Source organism: Lepus europaeus, chromosome 12 (genome assembly GCF_033115175.1).
Source record: "Lepus europaeus isolate LE1 chromosome 12, mLepTim1.pri, whole genome shotgun sequence".
In the NCBI taxonomy this organism is placed as follows: Eukaryota; Metazoa; Chordata; class Mammalia; order Lagomorpha; family Leporidae; genus Lepus; species Lepus europaeus.
Window position 1 is genome coordinate 578852 of NC_084838.1, and position 22331 is coordinate 601182.

The 22331-nt window shown below is 66.8% G+C and overlaps 3 protein-coding genes across 3 annotated transcripts; 2 read left to right on the plus strand and 1 right to left on the minus strand.

Annotated features, from left to right (window-relative positions):
* Positions 1-5775: 5775 nt before the first annotated feature.
* On the plus strand, positions 5776-10311 carry ENTPD8 (ectonucleoside triphosphate diphosphohydrolase 8). The gene is made up of 10 exons (XM_062207149.1): positions 5776-6044; positions 7286-7429; positions 7522-7639; positions 8095-8245; positions 8329-8488; positions 8577-8807; positions 8893-9156; positions 9246-9356; positions 9634-9768; positions 9846-10311. The coding sequence occupies exons 2-10, from the start codon at positions 7304-7306 to the stop codon at positions 10035-10037; spliced, it is 1488 nt and encodes a 495-aa protein (XP_062063133.1). The 5' UTR covers positions 5776-6044; positions 7286-7303; the 3' UTR covers positions 10038-10311.
* On the minus strand, positions 10306-18149 carry NOXA1 (NADPH oxidase activator 1). The gene is made up of 10 exons (XM_062208296.1): positions 17973-18149; positions 16732-16814; positions 16128-16236; positions 15348-15482; positions 14166-14273; positions 13238-13291; positions 11007-11281; positions 10728-10836; positions 10533-10647; positions 10306-10439 (listed from the first exon to the last, which is right to left on the minus strand). Exons 1-10 carry the CDS (start codon positions 18147-18149, stop codon positions 10351-10353), a joined length of 1254 nt encoding a protein of 417 aa, XP_062064280.1. The 3' UTR covers positions 10306-10350.
* On the plus strand, positions 18148-20754 carry LOC133771907 (proline-rich protein 36-like). The gene is made up of 4 exons (XM_062208297.1): positions 18148-18173; positions 18326-19735; positions 20064-20173; positions 20357-20754. The coding sequence occupies exons 1-4, from the start codon at positions 18148-18150 to the stop codon at positions 20554-20556; spliced, it is 1746 nt and encodes a 581-aa protein (XP_062064281.1). The 3' UTR covers positions 20557-20754.
* Positions 20755-22331: the final 1577 nt, after the last annotated feature.

The window sequence follows — 22331 nt, forward strand, 5'->3', positions numbered from 1 at the left end:
TCCTTTTGTGTGCCCTCACATGTCTCTGTGTGTGCCCTCACTGTCCTCTGTGTGTGCCCTCACGTGTCCTCTGTGTGTGCCCTCATGTGTCCTCTGTGTGTGCCCTCACGTGTCCTCTGTGCCCTCACGTGTCCTCTGTGTGTGCCCTCACGTGTCCTCTGTGTGTGCCCTCACTGTCCTCTGTGTGTGCCCTCAAGTGTCTCTGTATGTGCCCTCACGTGTCCTCTGTGTGTGCCCTCACGTGTCCTCTGTGTGTGCCTTCACGTGTCCTCTGTGCCCTCACGTGTCCTCTGTGTGTGCCCTCACGTGTCCTCTGTGCCCTCACGTGTCCCTGTGTGTGCCCTCACGTGTCCTTTTGTGTGCCCTCACATGTCTCTGTGTGTGCCCTCACGTGTCCTCTGTGTGTGCCTTCACGTGTCCTCTGTGCCCTCACGTGTCCTCTGTGTGTGCCCTCACGTGTCCTCTGTGTGTGCCCTCATGTGTCCTCTGTGTGTGCCCTCACATGTCCTCTGTGACCTCACGTGTCCTCTGTGTGCCCTCACGTGTCTCTGTGTATGCCCTCACGTGTCCTCTGTGTGCCCTCACGTGTCTCTGTGTGTGCCCTCACGTGTCCTCTGTGTGTGCCCTCACGTGTCCTCCCTCATCAGGACACGGGTCGCACTTGGTGAGAGGTCACCCCAACTGCCTCGTTTTACCTTGATGACTTTTTTTAAAGATCGATTTGAAAAGCAGAGCGACAGAGAGAGCGTCCGTCATCTGGTTCGCTCCTCAGGGGCCACAATAGCCGGGGCTGGGCCAAGGCCACAGCCAGGAGCCAGGACCTGCATCCGGGTGCAGGGCCATCTGCCACTGCCTTCCCGTGTGCACGTGGCAAGGGGAGCTGGGTGGGAAGTAGAACAGCTGGGGCTCAAACCAGCGCTCTGATAGGGACGCTGGCGTCAAGGCAGCAGCTCGACCTGCTGAGCCCCAGTGTCGGCCCCTGACGACCTCTTAAACCATTTCAAAATACGAGACAGGACTTCGGTGCAGCGGGTAAAATGCCACTGGGGACATCGGGGTCCCAGTGCGCGTGCCCCTGTTTCCACCCCGGGGGCAACAGTGGGGCCTCAGATCCTCGGCTCCTGCCGCCGACGCGGGAGGCCCAGATTGGGTTCCTGGCTCCCAGCTTCGGCCTGGAAGATGTCTGTGTGTGTCTCTCTGATTTTCAAATGAAGTGAAAATATATTTCTAAAAATTTTTAAAAATATTTCTAAAAAAAATTAAAATAGCCCCATTTTGTGGTTCTGGGGGTAGGTCTTCCACACGGGGAAGCCCGAGAAGCCCTGTGCCAGAGGCGGCAGCTGTTTTCTAGGGTGCCGCGGTACAGAGCAGCCTCCCAGGTCAGCACCCGGCAAACGCCCCCCAGGACGAGGTGGAGGGCACGCCGGCTCGGCGAGCTCAGACCCATGCTGGCACAACTGCTGTGGGAGGCTCTGCAGGAGGAAAGGAGACGCCAGCAAGAAACCACGAATGCCACAGACGCTGTGAGGGCTCTGAGCACACAGTGACCTAAAGGCGCCGAGGCTTCCCCACTCCAGGTGAAGCCATGCGATGCTGGTAACCATGGACAAGGGCCCCTGGAGCCAGCACTGGAAATACCCTAAGAAGAAATGTGATGGGGCCCACAACTGACAAACCAGCACGGAACACTCAAAAACACTCAAGTTTTCAAAAGGAAACAGGAAAGGGGAGGGAAAAAAAATAAACACATGAATAAAACCCGAAGCTGATAAAATCCTAGACCTGGGTTCACAGGGATCGGTGATGACATCAGGTGTAAAGTCTACACGGAAGCTGAGAGGTTGAGGAAGTGTCAGGGTGAACGTGGGGAGCGTGATGGCTGGTGTTTGATTGAACCAAGACGCCAGCTCAGTGCTGTCTGTCCCACTTCCTGTCCAGCTTCTAACGCGCCTGGGAAGGCAGCAGAAGATGACCCAATGCTTGGGTCCCTGCACCCGTGTGGGAGACGGGAGTGGAGCTCCTGGCTCCGGCTTCAGCCTGCCTTACACCCAGCTGCTGTGCCATTGGCGAATGAACCAGCATGAGGAAGAGTCTCTGTCTCTCTCATGCCCTTTCTTTCCCAACTATATATATTTACAAGAAAATCACTTCCCATAGAATGACATAAGTAGATTCTAAGTGGAAAGATGGACACATGTATACCACACACAGACCAGGAGAAAGCTGGAGTGGCTCTGTTAATAACACAAGGAACGCCAACGTCATCCCAAACACCAAACAGACTCCGAAGGAGCGTCAGTGCCTGGGCGTTGAGCACGGGCTCCAAGGACACTCGCTGGTGACTAGGGCACGCTGGGGAGCGTGGGGGCCCCTGTGAGTGGGCCGCAGAGGCTCACGGCTGCCACGGGCTGTCGCACACGAGAACAGAACTGCTCCATGCACCAGCCTCAGCCTCACACCTCTGCAGGAGGGCCCTCCAAGGACACCTGACTCTGTGCCATCAGGGTTCACAGAAGCGACTCCAACGGCTTTCACAACAGGCAAGAAAACGGGACTGGGATTACTCATCCAGAAGGCACCGCAGGGAGCTGGCGCTGTGGCGTAACGGGGGAGGCCGCCGTCTGCGACACCAGCATCGATGTGAGTGCTGGTTCAGGCCCGGCTGCTCCACTTCCCAGCCAGCTCTGCTGTGGCTTGGGAGAAGCAGTGGACGATGGCCCAAGTCCTTGGGCCCCTGCACCCACGTGGGAGACCAGGAAGAAGCTCCAGGCTCCTGGCTTCAGCTTGGCCCAACCCTGGTTGTTGTGGGCATTTGGAGTGTGAACCAAGGGATTGAAGACCTCTGCCCCCTCAACCCGTCACTCTGCCTTTCAAATAAATAAATTTTTAAAGATTTTCTTATTTTATTTGAAATGCAGAGTTAAAGAGAGAGAGAGAGAGGTCTTCCGTTCACTCCCCACATGGCCACAACAGCCAGAGCTGGGCCAATCTGAAGCCAGGAGCCAGGAGCCAGGAGCTCCATCCAGGTCTCCCACGTGAGTGCAGGGTCCCAAGGACTAGGACCATCTTCTGCTGCTTTCCCAGTCCATAGCAGAGAGCTGGATCAGAAGAGGAGCAGCCGGGACTGGAACCAGTGCTCATATGGGATGCCGGAGCTTCAGGCAGCAGCTTTACCCACTACACAACAGCACTGACCCCCTAATAACTTTTTATAAAAGAACATATAAGCTCAATTTGGTGCAAAACAAAATTCTGATGTCTATGCCTACCTCCTTCACAATACACATTTTCCATGAACTTCTCAAAGATGCCCTTGTGTGCGATTGGAAATCCACTTGCAAGGAAAATTAAACTTAGCCTAAACTTCATCTCACACAGAGATGAACCCAGAAAGGACGTCCCTCTGAACGACCCACACCAAGCCCCCGGCAGAGTCGTGGCCCCTGGGCACCAGCAGCCTGGAGCTCAGCCCCTCAGCAGTGAGGCTCTGCTCCATGAAATGCGAGACAGCAGCACTAGTAGCCCAGCTCAGGATGGGAGGCAGGCGGTGCCCCACCACGGCGTCCCACCACAGCGTCCCACCACGGCATCTCACCACATCCCACCACAGCGTCCCACCACGGCATCTCACCACATCCCACCACAGTGTCCCACCACAGTGTCCCACCACGGCGTCCCACCACAGCGTCCCACCATGGTGTCTCACTACGGCATCCCACCACAGAGTCCCACCACGGCGTCCCACCACGGTATCTCACCACATCCCACCACAGTGTCCCACCACGGCGTCCCACCACAGCGTCCCACCACGGTATCCCACCAAGGCATCTCACCACATCCCACCACGGTGTCCCACCACGGTGTCTCACTACGGCATTCCACCACGGCGTCCCACCACAGCGTCCCACCATGGTGTCTCACTACGGCATCCCACCACAGAGTCCCACCACGGCGTCCCACCACGGCGTCCCACCACGGCGTCCCACCACATCCCACCACAGTGTCCCACCACGGCGTCCCACCACAGCGTCCCACCATGGTGTCTCACTACGGCATTCCACCACGGCGTCCCACCACAGCGTCCCACCATGGTGTCTCACTACGGCATCCCACCACGGCGTCCCACCACGGCGTCCCACCACAGCATCCCACCACAGCATCCCACCATGGTGTCTCACTACGGCATTCCACCACGGCGTCCCACCATGGTGTCTCACTACGGCATCCCACCACAGAGTCCCACCACAGCGTCCCACCACGGCGTCCCACCACGGTATCTCACCGCATCCCACCACAGTGTCCCACCACGGCGTCCCACCACAGCGTCCCACCACAGTATCCCACCAAGGCATCTCACCACATCCCACCACGGTGTCCCACCACGGCGTCCCACCACAGCGTCCCACCACGGTGTCTCACTACGGCATTCCACCACGGCGTCCCACCACAGAGTCCCACCACGGTATCCCACTAAGGCATCTCACCACATCCCACCACGGTGTCCCACCACGGCGTCCCACCACGGCATCCCACCACGGTATCCCACCAAGGCATCTCACCACATCCCACCACGGCGTCCCACCACGGCGTCCCACCACGGTATCTCACCACATCCCACCACAGTGTCCCACCACGGCGTCCCACCACAGCGTCCCACCATGGTGTCTCACTACGGCATTCCACCACGGCGTCCCACCACAGAGTCCCACCACGGTATCCCACTAAGGCATCTCACCACATCCCACCACGGTGTCCCACCACGGCGTCCCACCACAGCGTCCCACCACGGTGTCTCACTACCGCATTCCACCACGGCGTCCCACCACAGCGTCCCACCATGGTGTCTCACTACGGCATCCCACCACAGAGTCCCACCACGGCGTCCCACCACGGTATCTCACCACATCCCACCACAGTGTCCCACCACGGCGTCCCACCACAGCGTCCCACCATGGTGTCTCACTACGGCATTCCACCACGGCGTCCCACCACAGAGTCCCACCACGGTATCCCACTAAGGCATCTCACCACATCCCACCACGGTGTCCCACCACGGCGTCCCACCACAGCGTCCCACCATGGTGTCTCACTACGGCATTCCACCACGGCGTCCCACCATGGCGTCCCACCAAGGCATCTCACCACATCCCATCACAGTGTCCCACCACGGCGTCCCACCACGGCATCCCACCACGGTATCCCACCAAGGCATCTCACCACATCCCACCACGGTGTCCCACCACGGCGTCCCACCACGGCATCCCACCACGGTATCCCACCAAGGCATCTCACCACATCCCACCACAGTGTCCCACCACGGCGTCCCACCACAGAGTCCCAGCACGGCGTCCCACCACGGCATCTCACCACATCCCACCACAGTGTCCCACCACGGCATCTCACCATAGTGTCCCACCATGGCGTCCCCCCACGGCGTCCCGCTTCTGTCCTCCAGGGGCTGGGGGCCCGGGCTGGGCTCTGGGAACCTGTCCTCACTGCTGCTCCCCAGGAAGCCAGGGTCGGAGCAGAGCGGGGCTGCACCAGGCCCTCTGGGGAGCAGCAGCTTAACCCCAGTCCAGTGCCCTCCAGGAAATGCACATGAATCAATTAAAAAAAAAAAAAAAAAACCAGCAGTGACACCATCGCTGGCAGGACTGAGGGCCCGCCCAGCCCTGCTGCTCGCCTGCTCGCTCACCTGACCCTGACCTGGGCGGGGGCCTGGGGGCGGGGGCGGAGAGCGAAGTCCTCCATGCATTGCGGGGGGGCTGTCCCAGCACTGCCTCCAGGAAAGCTCCGAGGCTCCTCCTGGGCACCCCCACCCGGGGCACCGCAGGGGTTAACCTCCTGGGCACCCCCACCCGGGGCACCGCAGGGGTTAACACCCGCGGCTCCCTGACCAGGGCAGGTCACCTGGACGGCAGCCCAGCTGGCCTCAGTTCTCCGACCCAGGTCCAGGTGGGTGGAGGCTGGGGCGGCGCGTGGCAGGCGCCCGGCGGACATTCAGTGCGAGCTTCCTCCGGCTGCTGGCCCGCGGGCACCACCAGGTGAGGGCTCTGCGGGGGCCGTGCAGGTCCGAGGGGGCTCTGGGTGAGGGGCACGGCCCCACCCTCTGCTTGCTTACCTGCGGGCTTAGGCGGAGGGGTCCCAGGAGCTGCGTTGCCTGGAGCCGGTGTCCTGTGTCCCCGGCTGCTTCCTGTCACCTGTTTGTCCCTGCAGCCGGATGCTGGTTAGGAATACAGGCCCAGACCCTGCCTTCCCCCCACCCTGGGCCCCTGCCCCCGACACACACGCAGAGGGTTGCCCTGAGCACCCTCAGGCAGAGCCCCGGGATGGGACCCCGCATTCCTGGGGCGACATCAGATATGCCCCAGCCCCAGATTCTCAAGTGCTCAGGACTCGGAGCAGCAGCCAGTACGAGCAGGGCTGGACACAGCTGCTGGTGACCGCTGGGGTGGTTTGGGCCTGAGACTCCTCGCGGAGAGGATGTGGGCGCCACAGCTACAGAGCTGGACGTTGGGCTGGGACCATGCCCGTGGCACACCTGCGTCAGCCTGGGCCAGCTGCCCAGCACCTTCTGGGGCCAAAATCACATCAGAGAGCTCCCCAGCCAGGCTTCCGGAGGGAGACCGGCCACCACACCCGGGCATCTCCCCAGGGACGGCGGCCTCACGCTGGTGACACATGGGGCCCTGCCACAGGACAGCTGGTGGTGGGGGCCCCTTGTGTTCACTCTTGGAGCTGGGGCTCCTCCGGGGGGGGGGGGAGCAGGGGACATGAGGGTGGCGGGGGCTGCTCCAGGGAGCTCCATGCGTCCAATTAGAAAGGGGCGATCCTGCACCCTGTGGAGCTGTGTCCCACTGCCCAGCCCCCACAGCCCCTCTGAGGGTCAGGGCACGGTCCTCGGCCTTGGCCTGGCACTCTCTGAGCTGCAGGGGTGTGTCTGGGGCCCGTTGTGCCTCCAGGAGACTGAAGTGCACCGGGCCCCTGCTCCGGCTCTGTGGCAACACCCACACCCCACAAAGGAGGACGAGTCGGGGCTGGGTCGGGGTCCTGGCTGCTCTGCTCCGATCCCACTTCCCGCTAGCGCATCCTGACACAGGTGCTTGGGCCTGGCTGTTGCAGGCATCTGGGGAGTGAACCGGTGGATGGACGGCTTCTCTCTGCCTTTCACGTAGATGGAAACACACACACACACACACACACACCAGATAACCAAAGGCCCTGCCTGCCTGCCTGCCTGTCTGTTGGGGGCAAGTGGAGTCAGGGTGCCCGTGGCTCCCCGCAGGAGCCAGCCCGGCCCGCCATGGGGCTGTCCTGGAAGGAGAAGGTCTTCATGGCCCTGCTGGCGGCTGCAGCGGTCTCGGGCCTCACCACGCTTGTTCTCATCCTGGTGGAAGCCACCAACGTCCTCCTGCCTGCAGGCACCAAGGTGCACCAGGACGCCAGGCCGGGGAGGCCGGGCCGGGCCAGGCTGCAGGGCGCCAGCCCCCCGGGCCCTCCTAACCCCAGCTTCGCCCCCAGTTCGGGATGGTGTTCGACGCCGGCTCCTCTCACACGTCGCTCTTCGTGTATCAGTGGCCAGCAGACAAAGAGAACAACACGGGCGTGGTCAGCCAGGCGCTGGCCTGCCAGGTGGAAGGTGGGGGGGCACTTCCGTCCGAGGGCTTGGGGCTTGCCTGTCGCCGCCTGGTGGGGACCCTGGTGGTGGGTGTTGGAGTGGCACAGCCTCGAGGGCCTGCCTGGTGCCGGGAGCGCCCATGTGGTTGGCTCTGGTTTGAACCAGCACAGCCCTGGGTCCGTGCCCGGTCCCGGCTAGGGCCTGCAGAGCCCTGCCTCTGTCCCTAACCCTCACGCAACTTGGGTCCCGGGGGCTCCGGCAACTGGGGAGCAGGCTGTTCCTCACAGGCCCTGAGGGTGGGCGTCCTGCGGCCAGGCCGGCCCCTCCTGCCTCTTGTCTCTGGGGGCTCCAGGTCACATGGCCAGTCTCTGCTGGCCTTCGGGCTCGCCCCGGGAATCCAGGAGGCTTCACCCTGCCTGTCCCCAAGGGAGGGGACGTCTGGGGGCCTGAGCCGAGTCCTGGCGCTGCCATTGCAGGGCCTGGAATCTCCTCCTACGCCACCGACCCTGCGGCGGCGGGCGAGAGCCTGCAGGGCTGCCTGCAGAAGGCACTGGCACAGATCCCGGAGGCCCAGCTGCGGGAGACGCCCCTGTTCCTGGGGGCCACGGCGGGCATGAGGCTGCTCAGGTGAGGCTGCCGCTGAGGCCGGCGGCGGGGGCTGTGCCTGGCCTCCAGCCAGCCCGGCCCCCATCCTGTCCCTCTCTGCCCAGCCAGAAGAACAGCTCTCAGGCCAGGGACATCTTCGCAGCTGTGTCCCGGGTCCTGGGCCAGTCCCCTGTGGATTTCCAGGGCGCCGAGCTCCTGGCGGGGCGGGACGAAGGCGCCTTTGGCTGGATCACCATCAACTACGTCCTGGACGTGCTGGTCAAGGTGCAGGGGCTGTCCACGGGGCGGGGCCTGTGCTGGGGGCCGGGGTCGGGGCGGCCAGCCGGGGGCTGACTATCCCGTGTGTGGCCAGTACTCCTCTGCTGGGAAGTGGATCCGGCCCCCGGAGGGGACGCTGGTGGGCGCCCTGGACCTGGGCGGGGCCTCCACCCAGATAAGCTTCGTGCCTGAGGGCCCGGTGCTGGACGCGAGCACTCAGGCCTCCTTCCGCCTGTACGGCTCCACATACAGCATCTACACTCACAGCCACCTGTGCTTTGGGCGCGACCAGGTGCTCCTCCGGCTGCTGGCAGGGCTGGTGCAGGTCAGGCCTCCTGCCGGGGGCGCCCGGGTGGGGAGGAGGGGACTCCACGCCGGCTGGTGCTCTAGGCCCCCCACCCTCCCTGCAGAGAAGCCCGGCTGGCCCGCTCCGCCACCCATGCTACCACAGCGGCTACTGGGCCACGCTGGCCCCGGGCGCCCTGTACGAGTCTCCGTGCGTGCACACCACAGCCCCCCGGAACCTGACCCAGAACCTCACGGTGGAAGGCACGGGCGACCCTGGGGCCTGCACGGAAGCCATCCGGGAGCTCTTCAACTTCTCCAGCTGCAAGGGCCAAGCGGACTGCGCCTTTGATGGGGTCTACCAGCCCCCCGTGCGAGGCCCCTTCTACGTGAGCGCCCAGGCCTCCGGCTTCCCCGCAGGGTCCCGGCTGGCTCTCGGTGGGCCGGGCCGCACAGGTGTCTCCTCTCCTGCCCCCAGGCCTTCTCCAACTTCTACTACACCTTCCGCTTCCTGAACCTCACCTCCAGACAGCCGCTGGGCACCGCCAACGCCACCATCTGGGAGTTCTGCCGGAGGCCCTGGAAGCTGGTGGGTGGACCCGGGGTGGCCCGGCCCCCGCTTCCCAGAGGCGCTCAGTCTTGGCGGGGATTCTGGCGGAAGCCGTGGGAGGGAGGACTCCCCTTGACTGTCCTGCTGATGAGCCAGCCTCCGGCTCAGCCGTGCCGGGGGCCGCTCCTGGCTGGCGTGGGGACAGCCGTCTGCCCCCTGCTGGAGCCCTGCGCTGGCAGCCACGGGCTGGGCTTGGCTGGGGCAGGCGCCGGGCGGCCCCGGACCCTCACCCTGCTCCGTGGGTGCTGGGGCCCAGGTGGAGAACAGCTACCCAGGGCAGGAGCGCTGGCTTCGGGACTACTGTGCCTCGGGTCTGTACATCCTCACGCTCCTGCTGGAGGGCTACGGGTTCAGCGAGGAGACCTGGCCCAACATCGCGTTCCGCGAGCAGGTGAGCGCCTCCCCGGTCCCGGCCTCTGCCCCTGGTGAGGGTGGGGCGGAGCTCCTGAGCAGCCGCGTGTCCCGCAGGCCGGCGGCACTGACATCGGCTGGACGCTGGGGTACATGCTGAACCTGACCGGCCTGATTCCGGCCGAGGCGCCGGCCCAGTGGCGGGCACAGAGCTACGGCGTCTGGGTGGCCGGAGTGGTGTTTGTGGTGCTGACCCTCTCGGCCATCCTTGGGGCTGTCGCCGTGCAGCTCCTCTGGCCCCACGGCTAGTGGGCACCCCTGACGTTGGGGGCCCCGCTCTGCTACAGAGGCCGGTGGTGCCTGTGGCCCCCGCCCCCTCCCAGGCCTTCCCAGGGCAGCAGGGTCTTTCTGCACAAACCCAGGCTGCCCGGACCCCCGAGGGCGCCCAGCTGAGGCATGGGGAGTGGGAGCAGGCCGGCCAGCTGGGCTCCTGGCTGTCCTTGGTCCTCAGCAGCCCCTCCCGCCCTCTCAGGCGCCCAGCCCAACACTCGGACGTGTGGTGTGGGGGGGTTTTATTAAAGCTGCTCTCGCCGCAGGGTGTCTGAGCGTGGCTTCCCGGGGCTCACAGGCGCCCGCCAGCCGGGGCCACGAAGCACTTGGGGAAGATGCCGATGCGGCCCTCGCGGTGCCCCTCCAGCCAGGCCTCGTCCACTGCAGGGGAAGCCACAGCTCCAGCCCCCGGCCAAGTCCCGGGGGCCCTGGGCAGCCCCCAGCCCCGGGGTGGGAGGGGTGGTGTGTGCCCACCTTCACACAGCACGTCCACCGTGTCCCCCGGCTGGAGGTCCAAGTCCTCGGGCCCCTGGGCTGCGTAGCGGTGCTGGGCCACCACCTGGTAGAGGATGGGCCGGCCCCCAGCCCCCTGCGGCAGAGGCTGGGCTGAGGCAGGAGGCACAGCGAGGGGGGTGCCTCCCGACCCCTGCCGTCCCCTGCTCGGCTTACCCTGCACTGGAGCTGCAGCCCCCCACGGCCGGACGCCCGCCAAGCCCTCTGCAGCGACTCCTCCCCGTAGATGGGCACCCAGGACCCCGCGTCGCCTGGGGCTTGGCAACTGCAGAGAGCATCCTCGGGGGTCAGCAGGGCAGGCGCTGACCTCTGACCCTGCCACGCACTCAGCACCTGCTGCCTGGCCACCCCCGTGGGCCTGCAGCCCAGAGGCCAGCTCTGTCTCTGCCTCAGACCAGCCCTCCAGCCCCGCGGCAGGGGGTCTTTCTGGCCCACCTGAGCTGCCCCAGCTGGGCCTGGTGAGGGAGGGCCCGGGCCAGCAGGGCCCGCAGGCTGGACAGGTCGGCTCCTCGCTGGGCCCTCAGCGCCACGGTGAACGCACACTGCACGGTGACCGTCACCAGGGACTCGGGATCTCCCACAGCGGCACCCTGGAGCCAGGCAGAAGCGCGGGATCTGCTCCAGGGAGCACCCAAGAGGGGGTGGGAGTGGCCAGGGCTGAGCCTGGGCACGGCTGACCGCTGGACGGTGGGCTGACCGGGGCACAACACCTCTCAGCCCAGACCCTCGCGGTTCTCAGCTGACCACGGCCCAGCAGGACAGGAGCAAGGCCGCGCTGGCCACCCACCTGCCTTGTCCCAGGCACCTGCTGGGGGCTGCTTCCTCCAAGCACCCCCTCCCCAGGATTCCCTTGCCTGGAGACGGAGCAGCCTGTTTGCCCACCTGGGGCCCTGCTCTGTGCTAGCAGAGCCGCCAGCAGCCAGGCCCCTCTGGGGACAGGGCTGGGTCCCTGCAGGCCACCGCGAGGCGGCTCCCCGTGACCCCACACCAGGAGGCTGACTTAGCGGGAGGCCAGAGTGGGAGACTGCACCTTGGTGTTCAGACACGAGCTCACTGGCTCACCAGGCCCGGGGGGCCAAGCGCTTCAAGTCCCACCCCCAGGGGCAGGTGCTGTGGCCCAGTGGGTTAAGCCCTCCGCTCGGAATGCCCACATCTCAGCTCAGAGCGCTGGTTCCAGTCCCGGCTGCTCCACTTCTCATCCGGCTCCTAAGGCGCCCAACAGGCCGCAGACGATGGTGCAAGTGCGTGGGCCCCTGCAGCCACGGGAGACCTGGATGCGCTCCGGGCTCCAGCTTCAGCCGGGTCGGCACCAGCCATGGCGGCTGTCTGGGGAGTGAACCAGTCTCTGCAAGATCTTTCTCTCTCTCCCTTTCTCTGTCACTCTGCCTTTCAAATACATAAATAAATCTTCAAAAACAAATAAATAAGCTTAAAAAAAAACCCACGAGGTGTGTCAATGCAGCTCCACGTGGGGGAGCTGCCCTGGGCCGGTGGAAGCTGCTTCCCAGGACACTGACCGCCCAGCTGGAGGAGAAGTCTTCTGACCATGGCCTTCGGGGGCGTCATGGGCGGCCCGCCCGCCGGCCTCCTCCTCAGCTGCCCCCCGGCACGGGGAGTTTCTGGGGGTCTCCAGGGACGGAGGCCTCCACTTCCTGTCCTACCCCAGGCTGTCACTCCTGGGGGCCTGGAGGAGCCACAGGTGCCACTGCTGCCCTGCCCATCGCCACCTACCCGCCCAGGGCCAGCACAGCCTGGCGCCTCCAGGTGGGCGCCCGGGTCCAGGGGCAGACCCCGCCCCGCCCTGGGGGGCCTTGTCGGTGCTCACCCCCTCCTCCCACACAGGCACCCTGCACCTGCGCTCCTCACCTGCTCCGGGCGGGTCAGAGCCGAGCCCTGGTCAGCCTGCCCTGCTGGGCTGGGGCTGGCCCCTGTGACCGCATCCGTGGGGCTGTGGCAGGCAGCGGCTCTGGGGGGCTCTGTGACTTGGGCCCTGGGGGAGGAGCAGACCCTTGTTCTGAGGGCTGTCCCAGCCTTGGGGTCCAGGGCCCTGCGGCAGCCCGCCCAAGCCTCTCGTCCGAGCCGGGGGGAGGGACTTGCTCTGCCCAGAGCCGTCTGTTCTCGCCCCACCTGGACGGTGGCGTCACAGTCACTCCCAGCAGTGTCCCCTCCCTAGGCAGCTCGGCTGGAGCCCCTGTGCCCTGCTGTGTGCCGCCTGGAGTCTCAACTCCCCTCCCGTGCCCGCCGAGGCCTGGGTGCCTGCAGCCCCCCGAGGGGAACTTTACGGGAGGTGGGGATGTGGGGAGTGGGCCAGGCGGAGCTGGACTCCCCTCCCTGGCAGTATCTGGGTGCAGTGCTTAAGTCCCCTGGCCAGGCGTGGTGGCTCCCGGAGAGCCCAGGGCTGGAGTCCAGGCCTCGTGGGCAGGCCTGCCCCTTCCTACCGTGGGGAAACCCTGGGACTGGCTCCACCGTCGGCTCCCAGTCCCTGTGGGCACAAAGTGACAGCCGGCAGTGAGTGCCCCTCCCCCACCCCATCCTAAAGCAATGTGGGCAAGACTCCCCGCTTCTCACAGCCCCCCCCCCCGTTTCCCGTCCGAGCAGGTTTGGGGCCTCCGAGGAGGGCTCACGCTGGCCACAGCTTTCTCTTTCCTTAGCAGGTGAGGACCCACCTCCGGCTGCTGAGGCTGGACGCCCGGGCGAGGGTCCTCGTCGGAGGCCACCACCTGGGGGGGCAGCAGGGGCAGCTGGTCAGGGGCACCTCTGACCCCCGGGGGCTGCCCCGCCCCGCAGGGAACCTGGGGTTTGATAAAGGACCATGTGCCTGCTGGTGGCCTGGCGCACTAGCAGCGCTGTGAAAGCCGGACCCCACGTGGTGCTCGGACACAGCTCGGGCGTGAGTGCCACGGCAGGTGGCCCTCGTGCGCAGCAGGCCCAAGGCCCGCGGGGAGCCCTGCGGCTGGGGGGGGATCCCACTCTAACCTCCGGATGAACTGCTCCCAGTGACTTCCGTGGCGCCCGGGCCTGAGACAACACGCGTGTGGCGTGGCCCAGGCTGGCAGGGCCTCGGCCCTCTCTGGGACCTCACCATGTGTGGCGGGGACACAGGGAGACACCAGGGCCCAGGAGAGCACGGCCAGGCCGAGGCAAGGAAGGGCCCCCTCAGGTTCACAGCCAACATTTGGGGTCCACCCTCAACCCCTGGGAACAGGTAAAAGAACAGCCAGGTGCCCACGTATGTCCTGGGGGCAGATGTGCGGACGACCGGATGCCCACGTGTGTCCCGGGGCAGGTGTGCGGATGGCCGGGTGCCCACGTGTGTCCCGGGGCGGGTGTGCGGACGGCCGGGTGCCCACGTGTGTCCCGGGGCGGGTGTGCGGACGGCCGGGTGCCCACGTGTGTCCCGGGGCGGGTGTGCGGACGGCCGGGTGCCCACGTGTGTCCCGGGGCGGGTGTGCGGACGGCCGGGTGCCCACGTGTGTCCCGGGGCGGGTGTGCGGACGGCCGGGTGTCCACGTGTGTCCTGCCCAGCCTCAAAACCAGCCTGACCAGCTGCCCCTCCCCATGTGCTCAACTGGTGAGGGCCGCCTGCCCCCGTACCTTGGCCTTGCCCAGGAAGTCCACGGGCTCCAGGTGCTCCAGGTGCCGCCTGTGGGGCCGGAAGACCTCACCCCTGGGGACCTGCCTCGGCTGCAGGGGTGTCCGCTTCTGCGAGGGGGTTGGAGCTGACGCAGGCCTGGGCGGCCAGGCTGAGCCTGCCTGGAGACCCCAGCCCCAACCCACATGACACAGGGAGCCACCCTGGGCCCCCACCCGGCGCTGGAGCCACCGCCCTCCAGGCGTCACCTCCTAGAGGTGGTGGTGAAGGGCTGAGCTATGAACCTGGGCGCGGGGTGCAGGCCCCGCCTCTGAGCTGTCAGATCCCTCCCCTGCACACCACACCTGCCCTCCTCCTGCCCTCCCCTGCACACCACACCTGCCCTCCTCCTCCCCTCCCCTGCACACCACACCCACCCCTCCTCCCCTCCCCTGCACACCACACCCGCCCCTCCTCCCCTCCCCTGCACACCACACCTGCCCGCCTCCTCCTCTCTCCTGCATACCACACCTGCCTTCCTCCTCTCCCCTGCACACCACACCTGCCCTCCTCCTCCTCTCTCCTGCACACCACACCTGCCCTCCTCCTCCCCTCCCCTGCACACCACACCTGCCCTCCTCCTCCTCTCTCCTGCACACCACACCTGCCCTCCTCCTCCCCTCCCCTGCACACCACACCTGCCCGCCTCCTCTCCCCTGCACACCACACCTGCCCTCCTCCTCCTCTCTCCTGCACGCCACACCTGCCCTCCTCCTCCTCTCTCCTGCACACCACACCCGCCTCTCCTCCCCTCCCCTGCACACCACACCTGCCCTCCTCCTGCCCTCCCCTGCACGCCACACCCACCCCTCCTCCCCTCTCCTGCACACCACACCTGCCCTCTTCCTGCCCCCTCCCCTGCACACCACACCTGCCCGCCTCCTCTCCCCTGCACACCACACCTGCCCTCCTCCTGCCCTCCCCTGCACGCCACACCTGCCCTCCTCCTCCCCTCTCCTGCACACCACACCTGCCCTCTTCCTGCCCCCTCCCCTGCACACCACACCTGCCCTCTTCCTCCTCTCCCATGCACACCACACCTGCCCTCCTCCTCCCCTCCCCTGCACACCACACCTGCCCCTCCTCCCCTCCCCTGCACACCACACCTGCCCCTCCTCCCCTGTCCCCTCCCCCACACTCCTCACCTGCACCTGGTCCAGGGCAGTGTCCAGACCGCTGTGGGCACCCTCTGGCCACTTGGACAGGGCCTCCCTTAGGCTGCTGGCAGCCTCACTCCAGAGGCCCAGCTGGCTCTGAGCGGCCGCCACGTTATACAGCACCTGGGAGTCAGGTCCGCGGACGTCAGGGACCTGGGCCCACAGCCGCTGTCACAAGGGCAGCTCTGGGTGCCCAGCTCCCACGGGTGCCGGGGGCGGAGATCCACTGAGAGCAGCTGGGGCATGCTGGGAGGGCCCCCCTGGCGCTCTCCTGCTGAGCCAGGGGCCACTCTGTGGCACATCCCCTGCCCCCGGGGGTCGTGTGTCCCTGGGCCCCTACAGGGAGGGAGTTTCATGGCTAGGCTGGATTGAGCCGGGGCCACCGGGGCCCTGGTGACAGGCAGGCCTCCCACAGCCCTTTGGTGGCCAGCATCCTCTAGGGACCTGCAGCAGGGCTCTGCGGGGGCCTCGGCCAAGCTGCCCTCACCCTGACCTCTGCGCACCTGCCAGGCCTGCGCACCTGCCAGGCCTGCACACCTCCCAGGCCAGCGCACCTCCCAGGCCTGCTCACCCACGACCCGGGGCCAGCGCACCTGCCAGGCCAGTGCACCTCCCAGGCCTGCGCACCTCCCAGGCCTGCTCACCTCCCAGGCCTGCTCACCTGCCAGGCCTGCGCACCTGCCAGGCCTGCTCACTCACGACCCGGGGCCAGCGCACCTGCCAGGCCAGTGCACCTCCCAGACCTGCGCACCTCCCAGGCCTGCTCACCTCCCAGGCCTGCAGCCTGAATCGCAGGCCCAGCTGCGTGTAGTCAATGGTGGGGTTGCCCCTGAGCTGCACCAGGGCCAGCTGGAAGTCGGACAGGGCCTCCTGGAACCTGCGGGTGGCAGCGTGCCCTCAGCAGTCCCCCGGGGGGCGCGAGCTGGGTCAGGGGCTCCCCGCCCCGCTCTGGGCCCCTGCTGGAGGGTGGCCGTGGTCACCTGGGCCCCAGCACCCAGTGGACACTCAAGTCGGGTGCAGTGGGTCGAGGGTCGTGACGCGAACGGGCAGTGGGATGTGCGGTCTCAGGGTTCCCGCCCGGCTCCCCCGCCCCGGGGCCCGGTCTGCACCCCGACTCTGTCTCCTGGAACCGCCACCCTCCGAGCTCCCAGCTTCCTCTCGCCCTGGCCCCGCCCCCTGCCCCGGGCAGTAGGTGGGGATGCCCCAGGGCCTGCCCAGGCCCTCGTGCTTCCTCCAGGACCGGCCACTCCTCCAGCCCTGCCCCAGCCACATCTGCACGACGGGCACCGCCTCACCATCCCTGCGGACGCAGCCGAGGCGCCAGGGAGCCCCGGGAGCCCCGGCAGAGGCGGGGCCAGACACCCGTGCTCACCTCTTCAACTGGAAACTGGCCACGCCTCGCTGCAGGAAGCCAACGGCCAGGCAGGCATCCTTGGTCACCGCCTGATCGAAAGCCTGGCGACAGAATGCCCGTGGCTGAGGCCTGGAACCTGGTCTCGGATGCCACAGCCATGCCCAGAAATGCAGGAGGGCCATGAGCCGTCTGCACCTGCCCGGGGGCCTTCACAGCTGGTGCCCGAGCGGGCGCGCTGCCGTCGGTCCCCTGTGGCCACACCCCGGCTGCCCAGCGCGGAGCCCCAAGGTGGTGCCAAAGCCTCGAGGAGAGGAGAGGAGCTGGGGCTTCCTCCAGGGCCCTCGACAGCCCACACGCAGCTGCACGGGCACCATGGGAGCGAGGAAGCGCCACATCTCAGGCAACGGCCCGCGCTCCCCCAGGGGACAGCGGCCACCAGTTAAATATGGACCATGGCAGCAGCCACCAGCTAAATACGGACCATGGCTGGGGGGAGGGGCTGGCTGAGCCCATGGCTCCCCTGCCGCGCCCAGCGTCACAGGGTCACACAGCCGCCACCCGCTTCTCAGCTTCCCTGTCTCTAACGACAGGCTGTCACTCAACCTTACAGGGCCGACGAGAACTGACAGGGCCCAGGCAGGTCTCGGCTGCGGGAAGTGGTGACTCACCCTGGCTGCCCTGCTGGCCCCGGCATAGCCCGCGTCCGTGGGGCTTGTGGGTGGACAGCTCGAGGATGAAGCGGGTGACAGGGGTCCCCGCTGGGCCGGGCCCGAGTTTCCCCAGGGCATTTGCAGGATGTGGGTGCTGGGAACCTGCGGCTGGAACCGTCCTCCCTTGCAGGTGACCGCCCGGGGACAGTGGGGCAGGGCGCCCCAGCTTTGGTCACCACTGTGTCCACGCACGGGGTGATGGACAGGACACATCTGGAAGGGCACGGGCAGCTGTGGCTGCCACCCCCGCCCCCACCGAGGCTGAGCTCCCGCTCTGCTGGAGAGGCAGGTGTGCTGGCAGTGGAGGGGGGCGGGAACTTCGACTGCCCATCACCGCCTCTGCCAAGGTCTCCCCGCGGCCACCTGACCCGAGGAGGGAGCAGCGCCCACACCTCAGCCTCCCTCAGCAGGCGCCCCCCCACCCCCAGGAAGACGCCTGGAGAGGGTCCACCCGGAAGAAGGGCTGCGCGTCCCTCTCCCACGCCCCCGTGAGATGCCCCAGGGACGGGGTCTCTGCCAGCAGCCCGGGGCGCCCGTGACCCGGCTCACCCGCAGCGCAGCCTCGGGGTCCCCGGCCAGCAGGTGCACGCAGCCCACGTTGAAGCTCATCCTGGCGGCAGGCCCTGGGACCTCCGAGAAGAGGCGCACGGCGCCGGGCCAGTCCCCGCGCGCCACGGCTTGCACGCCGCGGTGCCAGGTGCGCACCTGGTCCCCGAGCGAGGACATGGCGACACTGCACCTGCGGCTCAGGTAGGTGCTCCAGCCCGGGCGCGCAGGGCGTGGCCGCGGCACGATCGAGGGAGGGGCCCGACGGCCCAGCGAGGCCGGCAGAGACGGCCGGGGGCTGTGGGGGCGCGGGGCCTCGCCTGTGTCGTCGCCCCCTGCTGGCCGACAGCGTCCAGTCCCGAGCCTGACCACGGCCCCGCCCCAGGAGCCCCGCCCACTCCGACCCAGCCGGCCCCGCCCGCCTCGGCTCTGGACACGCCCCCGGCCCCGCCCGCCCCTGACGGAGCTCTGCGCGCTCCCGCGGCGCGGCGCGTTCTCGTGGGCGTCTGTGCGCGGGGAGAAGCCGTCCGGGCCCGCGGCTGCCCTTCGGCCAAGGTTCCGGCCTTAGAGTGGACGGGGCGCGGGCGGCGAGGCCCGCGGGGCAGCCGCTCGGCTCGCACCCGGCGGGAAGCGCGGCTCCCGCAGGGGCGGCTGCGGGGCGGCCAGACCCCGAGGCCGCGCTGGACAGCGAGCCCAGCGGCTTCCCCCGAGCGCGCGCGGGACACCCGGGCCTCAGGGCAGCGGCGGGTCCTCGAGGCGGGATGGCGATTTCCCGCCGAGGACGAGGAGCGGCCGGGGCCGGCCCTGCAGGGACCCTGTAAAATTACTCGTTACCGCCGCCAGAGTCGGAGAGCGGCCTCCACCCGCCGGCGCGCCCTCGTGCTCGCCACAGCCCCGGCCGGGGCGCACCTGCTGCCCCGCCCCGCAGGCGCCCGCGGGAAGCTGGACGGGGCCTGCGCGGCGGTGGCCGCGTCTGCGGGCTGTGGGCCTGAGGGTGCGAGCTTGCAAACCTGGTGGCTTCATCCAGTCAGTCGGTCAGCCGTCAGTCAGCCATCAGACAGCCGTCAGTCGGTCAGCCGTCAGCCTGTCAACCATCAGCCTGTCAGCCATCAGTCTGTCAGCCATCAGCCGTCAGCCAGCCATCAGACAGCCGTCAGCCTGTCAACCATCAGTCTGTCAGCCATCAGCCGTCAGCCAGCCATCAGACAGCCGTCAGCGTGTCAACCATCAGTCAGCGATCAGCCTGTCAGCCGTCAGTCAGCCCGTCAGTCAGCCTGTCAGCCATCAGTCAGCCTATCAGACATCAGCCTGTCAGCCTGTCAGCCGTCAGTCAGCTGTCAGCCATCAGACAGACATCAGTCTGTCAGCCGTCAGACAGCCGTCCGTCAGTCAGTCTGTCAGCCGTCAGTCAGCCATCAGACAGCTGTCAGTCTGTCAGCCGTCAGTCAGCCATCAGTCGGTCAGCCTGTCAGCCATCAGTCTGTCAGCCATCAGTCAGCCGTCAGCGTGTCAACCATCAGTCAGCCGTCAGTCTGTCAACCATCAGTCTGTCAGCCGTCCGTCAGCCATCAGCCAGCCGTCAGCCTGTCAACCATCAGGCTGTCAGCTGTCAGCCGTCAGCCAGCCTGTCATCCGTCAGCGTGTCAACCATCAGTCAGCCGTCAGTCAGCCATCAGACAGCCTGTCAGCCGTCAGTCAGCCCGTCAGTTGTTGCTGGGGCGACAGCTCACAGGAGATGAGAGCCAGCCCTGCAGAGCTGCTGTGCAGTGAGATAACCCAGCCCCCCCACAGCTCCCACCCAGCCATCCTGCTCCCACCCACGTCTGCTCCCACTGCCCCCCCCACAGCTGGTCCTGTCCACCCAGGGCCCAGTGCTGCCCACGCTCCCTCCGGCGGTGTGGTGGTGTGGCGGTGCGCCGGTGCTGGCATCCCCTATGGGCACCGGTTCCAGTCCCGGCTGCTCCACTTCCGGTCTAGCTCTCTGCTATGGCCTGGGAAAGCAGTGGAAGATGGCCCAAGCCCTCGGGCCCTGCCCCCACGTGGGAGACCTTGGTGGAAAGAAAGAGACCTTCCATCTGCTCTTTCACCTCCCAGATGGCCACAACAGCCAGGGCGGGGCCAGGCCACAGCCAGGAGCCAGGAGCTCCATCCGGGTCCTTGTAACCTGCTGCGCCACAGAGGCCGCCCCAGGGCATGGTTTTCAGGTGCGTTTATGGTTCTTCCATTTCTACACTCTCCTGTTGGAGTCGGAGGCCCTTCGTGAGAACAGGTACGGGGGGCGGGGGTGGCCCTAGCCTGTCTGTGGATGAGCCACCCGGCTGGGCCGCCCGGCACGGTGCCCGGAAGGGTCCGCCACAGCCTGTTCCTGGCCCGTTCCTTTGCCACAGGGTCTGGCGCGGCTCCCGGCCGGGCGGTGACGCTCGCAGGACAGCAGGACGCAAAGAGGAGCTGGATCCAGGGCTGGAGCCAACGCGGTTACCTCGTGCGCCCAGGGCAGCTGAAGACGGCCCCAGCACCCACACCGGGGACCCAGAAGAAGCTCCTGGCTCCTGGCTTCAGCCTGGCCCAGTTATCCTTCAAAATGTGATGGCTGCTTGTCTGTCCGACTGGACCTCGGCCTCGTGTACGAGGTAGATTGCACGTCTTGAATGATCCTAGTAAAGCCATAAAAACCGGTGCAGGGCCTGCGGCAGGCTGAAAGCCAGGCGGGGCAGTGCCGGGAGGGGCTGGCGCCCCCGGGCCCAGGGTCGCTGGAGAAGTCGCCGGGGTGTCCGCCCTGCTCCACCTGCAGTGAGGCTGGCGGGCTGATTGCCGGCTTGTGGGGCACAGGCCTGAGGCCGGGCTGGGGCCCCTGCAGCCGGCCGTGCGCTCCGGGGCAGCCAGCAGCCTGCCCGGCTGCGCCTCGAGGAGGCCCAGTGTGATTTCGCCTTTTCTACCCGGCACAGTGGCGAGACAACTGTGGTGCTAACTCTAGTGATGCGTGCGATTCCCCCAAACATCCCCACGCGTTGTCATCTCCAGGTGCACCAGACAACAGGGAAGTTGACGGCAGACACCTTGCCGGCTTGTCCCGGCGGCGTCTGTACTGGGAGGGCTGGGGGCAGAGGGCACAGAAGGCAGGAGGCCGGGCTCTGGGTGTCGGGGGCCTTCCCGTGGGGACGGGGGCCTCCAGGGCTTGGAAGCCAGCGTCGCCCAGCCAGCCGTGGCCTGTTCTGTGTCACGGGCGGTGCCTCCGGGCCCTTGTGAACTGGGCAGGGGCGTGAGATGCCCTCAAGTGGGGCTCATGGGGCTGGGGGGGGCCGCGGCCCTCACACCTTTGATCCCAGAGTGTTCCCAGGGGCCTCTGCGCACCTCCGGGCTGCACCTGCTGGGTGTGGGGTGCACCTGCAGGGCCGAGCCAGGGCTTGGAGGAAGCAGCTGGGCTCCAGCAGGCTCGGCTGCTCCCTGGGGACAGTCAGACGCTGGGCGGGACCCACCGCGGCCACTTCGACCCTGGGTCTGGCCGCAGTGCGGTTCCTCACAGGTGCCTGCAGCCCTGCCTGCCCACGGTCTTGTGTGGGCGCCCTCCTAGCTGGTGGTGTTTCCCACACCACTTGGGGGCTGGGGCGGCCCTGCCCCTCCCATGAGGCTCCTGAGAGGCTGTGCGTCCTGGGTTTGGGCCTGGGTCTCGGAGGAGCGGCTGCTGGCTGGGTGCCCAAGCCCCTGTGTGAGCAGCCCCAGCCCTGGGGTGGGGAGGGTTGTCCCTCTCCTGTGCCTTTCCCCTTTTAGGCCACAGATGGGGAAGGGGCCAGCACTGCCATTCCTGGGTTCCTACTCTCTCTGCCCGCTTCTGGCTTATCCCAGCCTGCCACCCAGTTCACATGCCAGGCGGGGGCTAAGACCCAAACCTGGGCTATGCAGGACTGGAGTCCTGGGCGCCTGTCTGAGACCCACTCAAGCCGGACCCATGTAACCACAGCCAGCACTGGCAGTGGTCACGGATGGAAGGCCAGGGGCTGGGACTCGGAGCACAGGTGCCTCCCACACCCCTGTCCAGCCCAGAGGGAAAGAAGATGGCTGCTGGCCTCACCCCACCCCCCGCCCCTTTCCAGAGGGCCCAGCAGGGGCCCCTCCCCCTCCAAGGGCCCTGGCTGCCGGCTCCTTGGCATGGAGCCCAGGCCAGGGGCAGGCAGCGGCGGTGTGTGTTGGGGGCTCACAGGAAACTGACCTCAAACAGAATCCCAGAACCCCGGAAGCCGCAAGAGCACTGCCGGGGCCACACTGGGGGGCACGAGCGGCAAACAGCACCACCCTGCTGGGCAAACAGCCAGGTTCTTTAATTTAAAATGAGGTCGAGGGGTCGGCACTGTGGCGCTAGTTAAG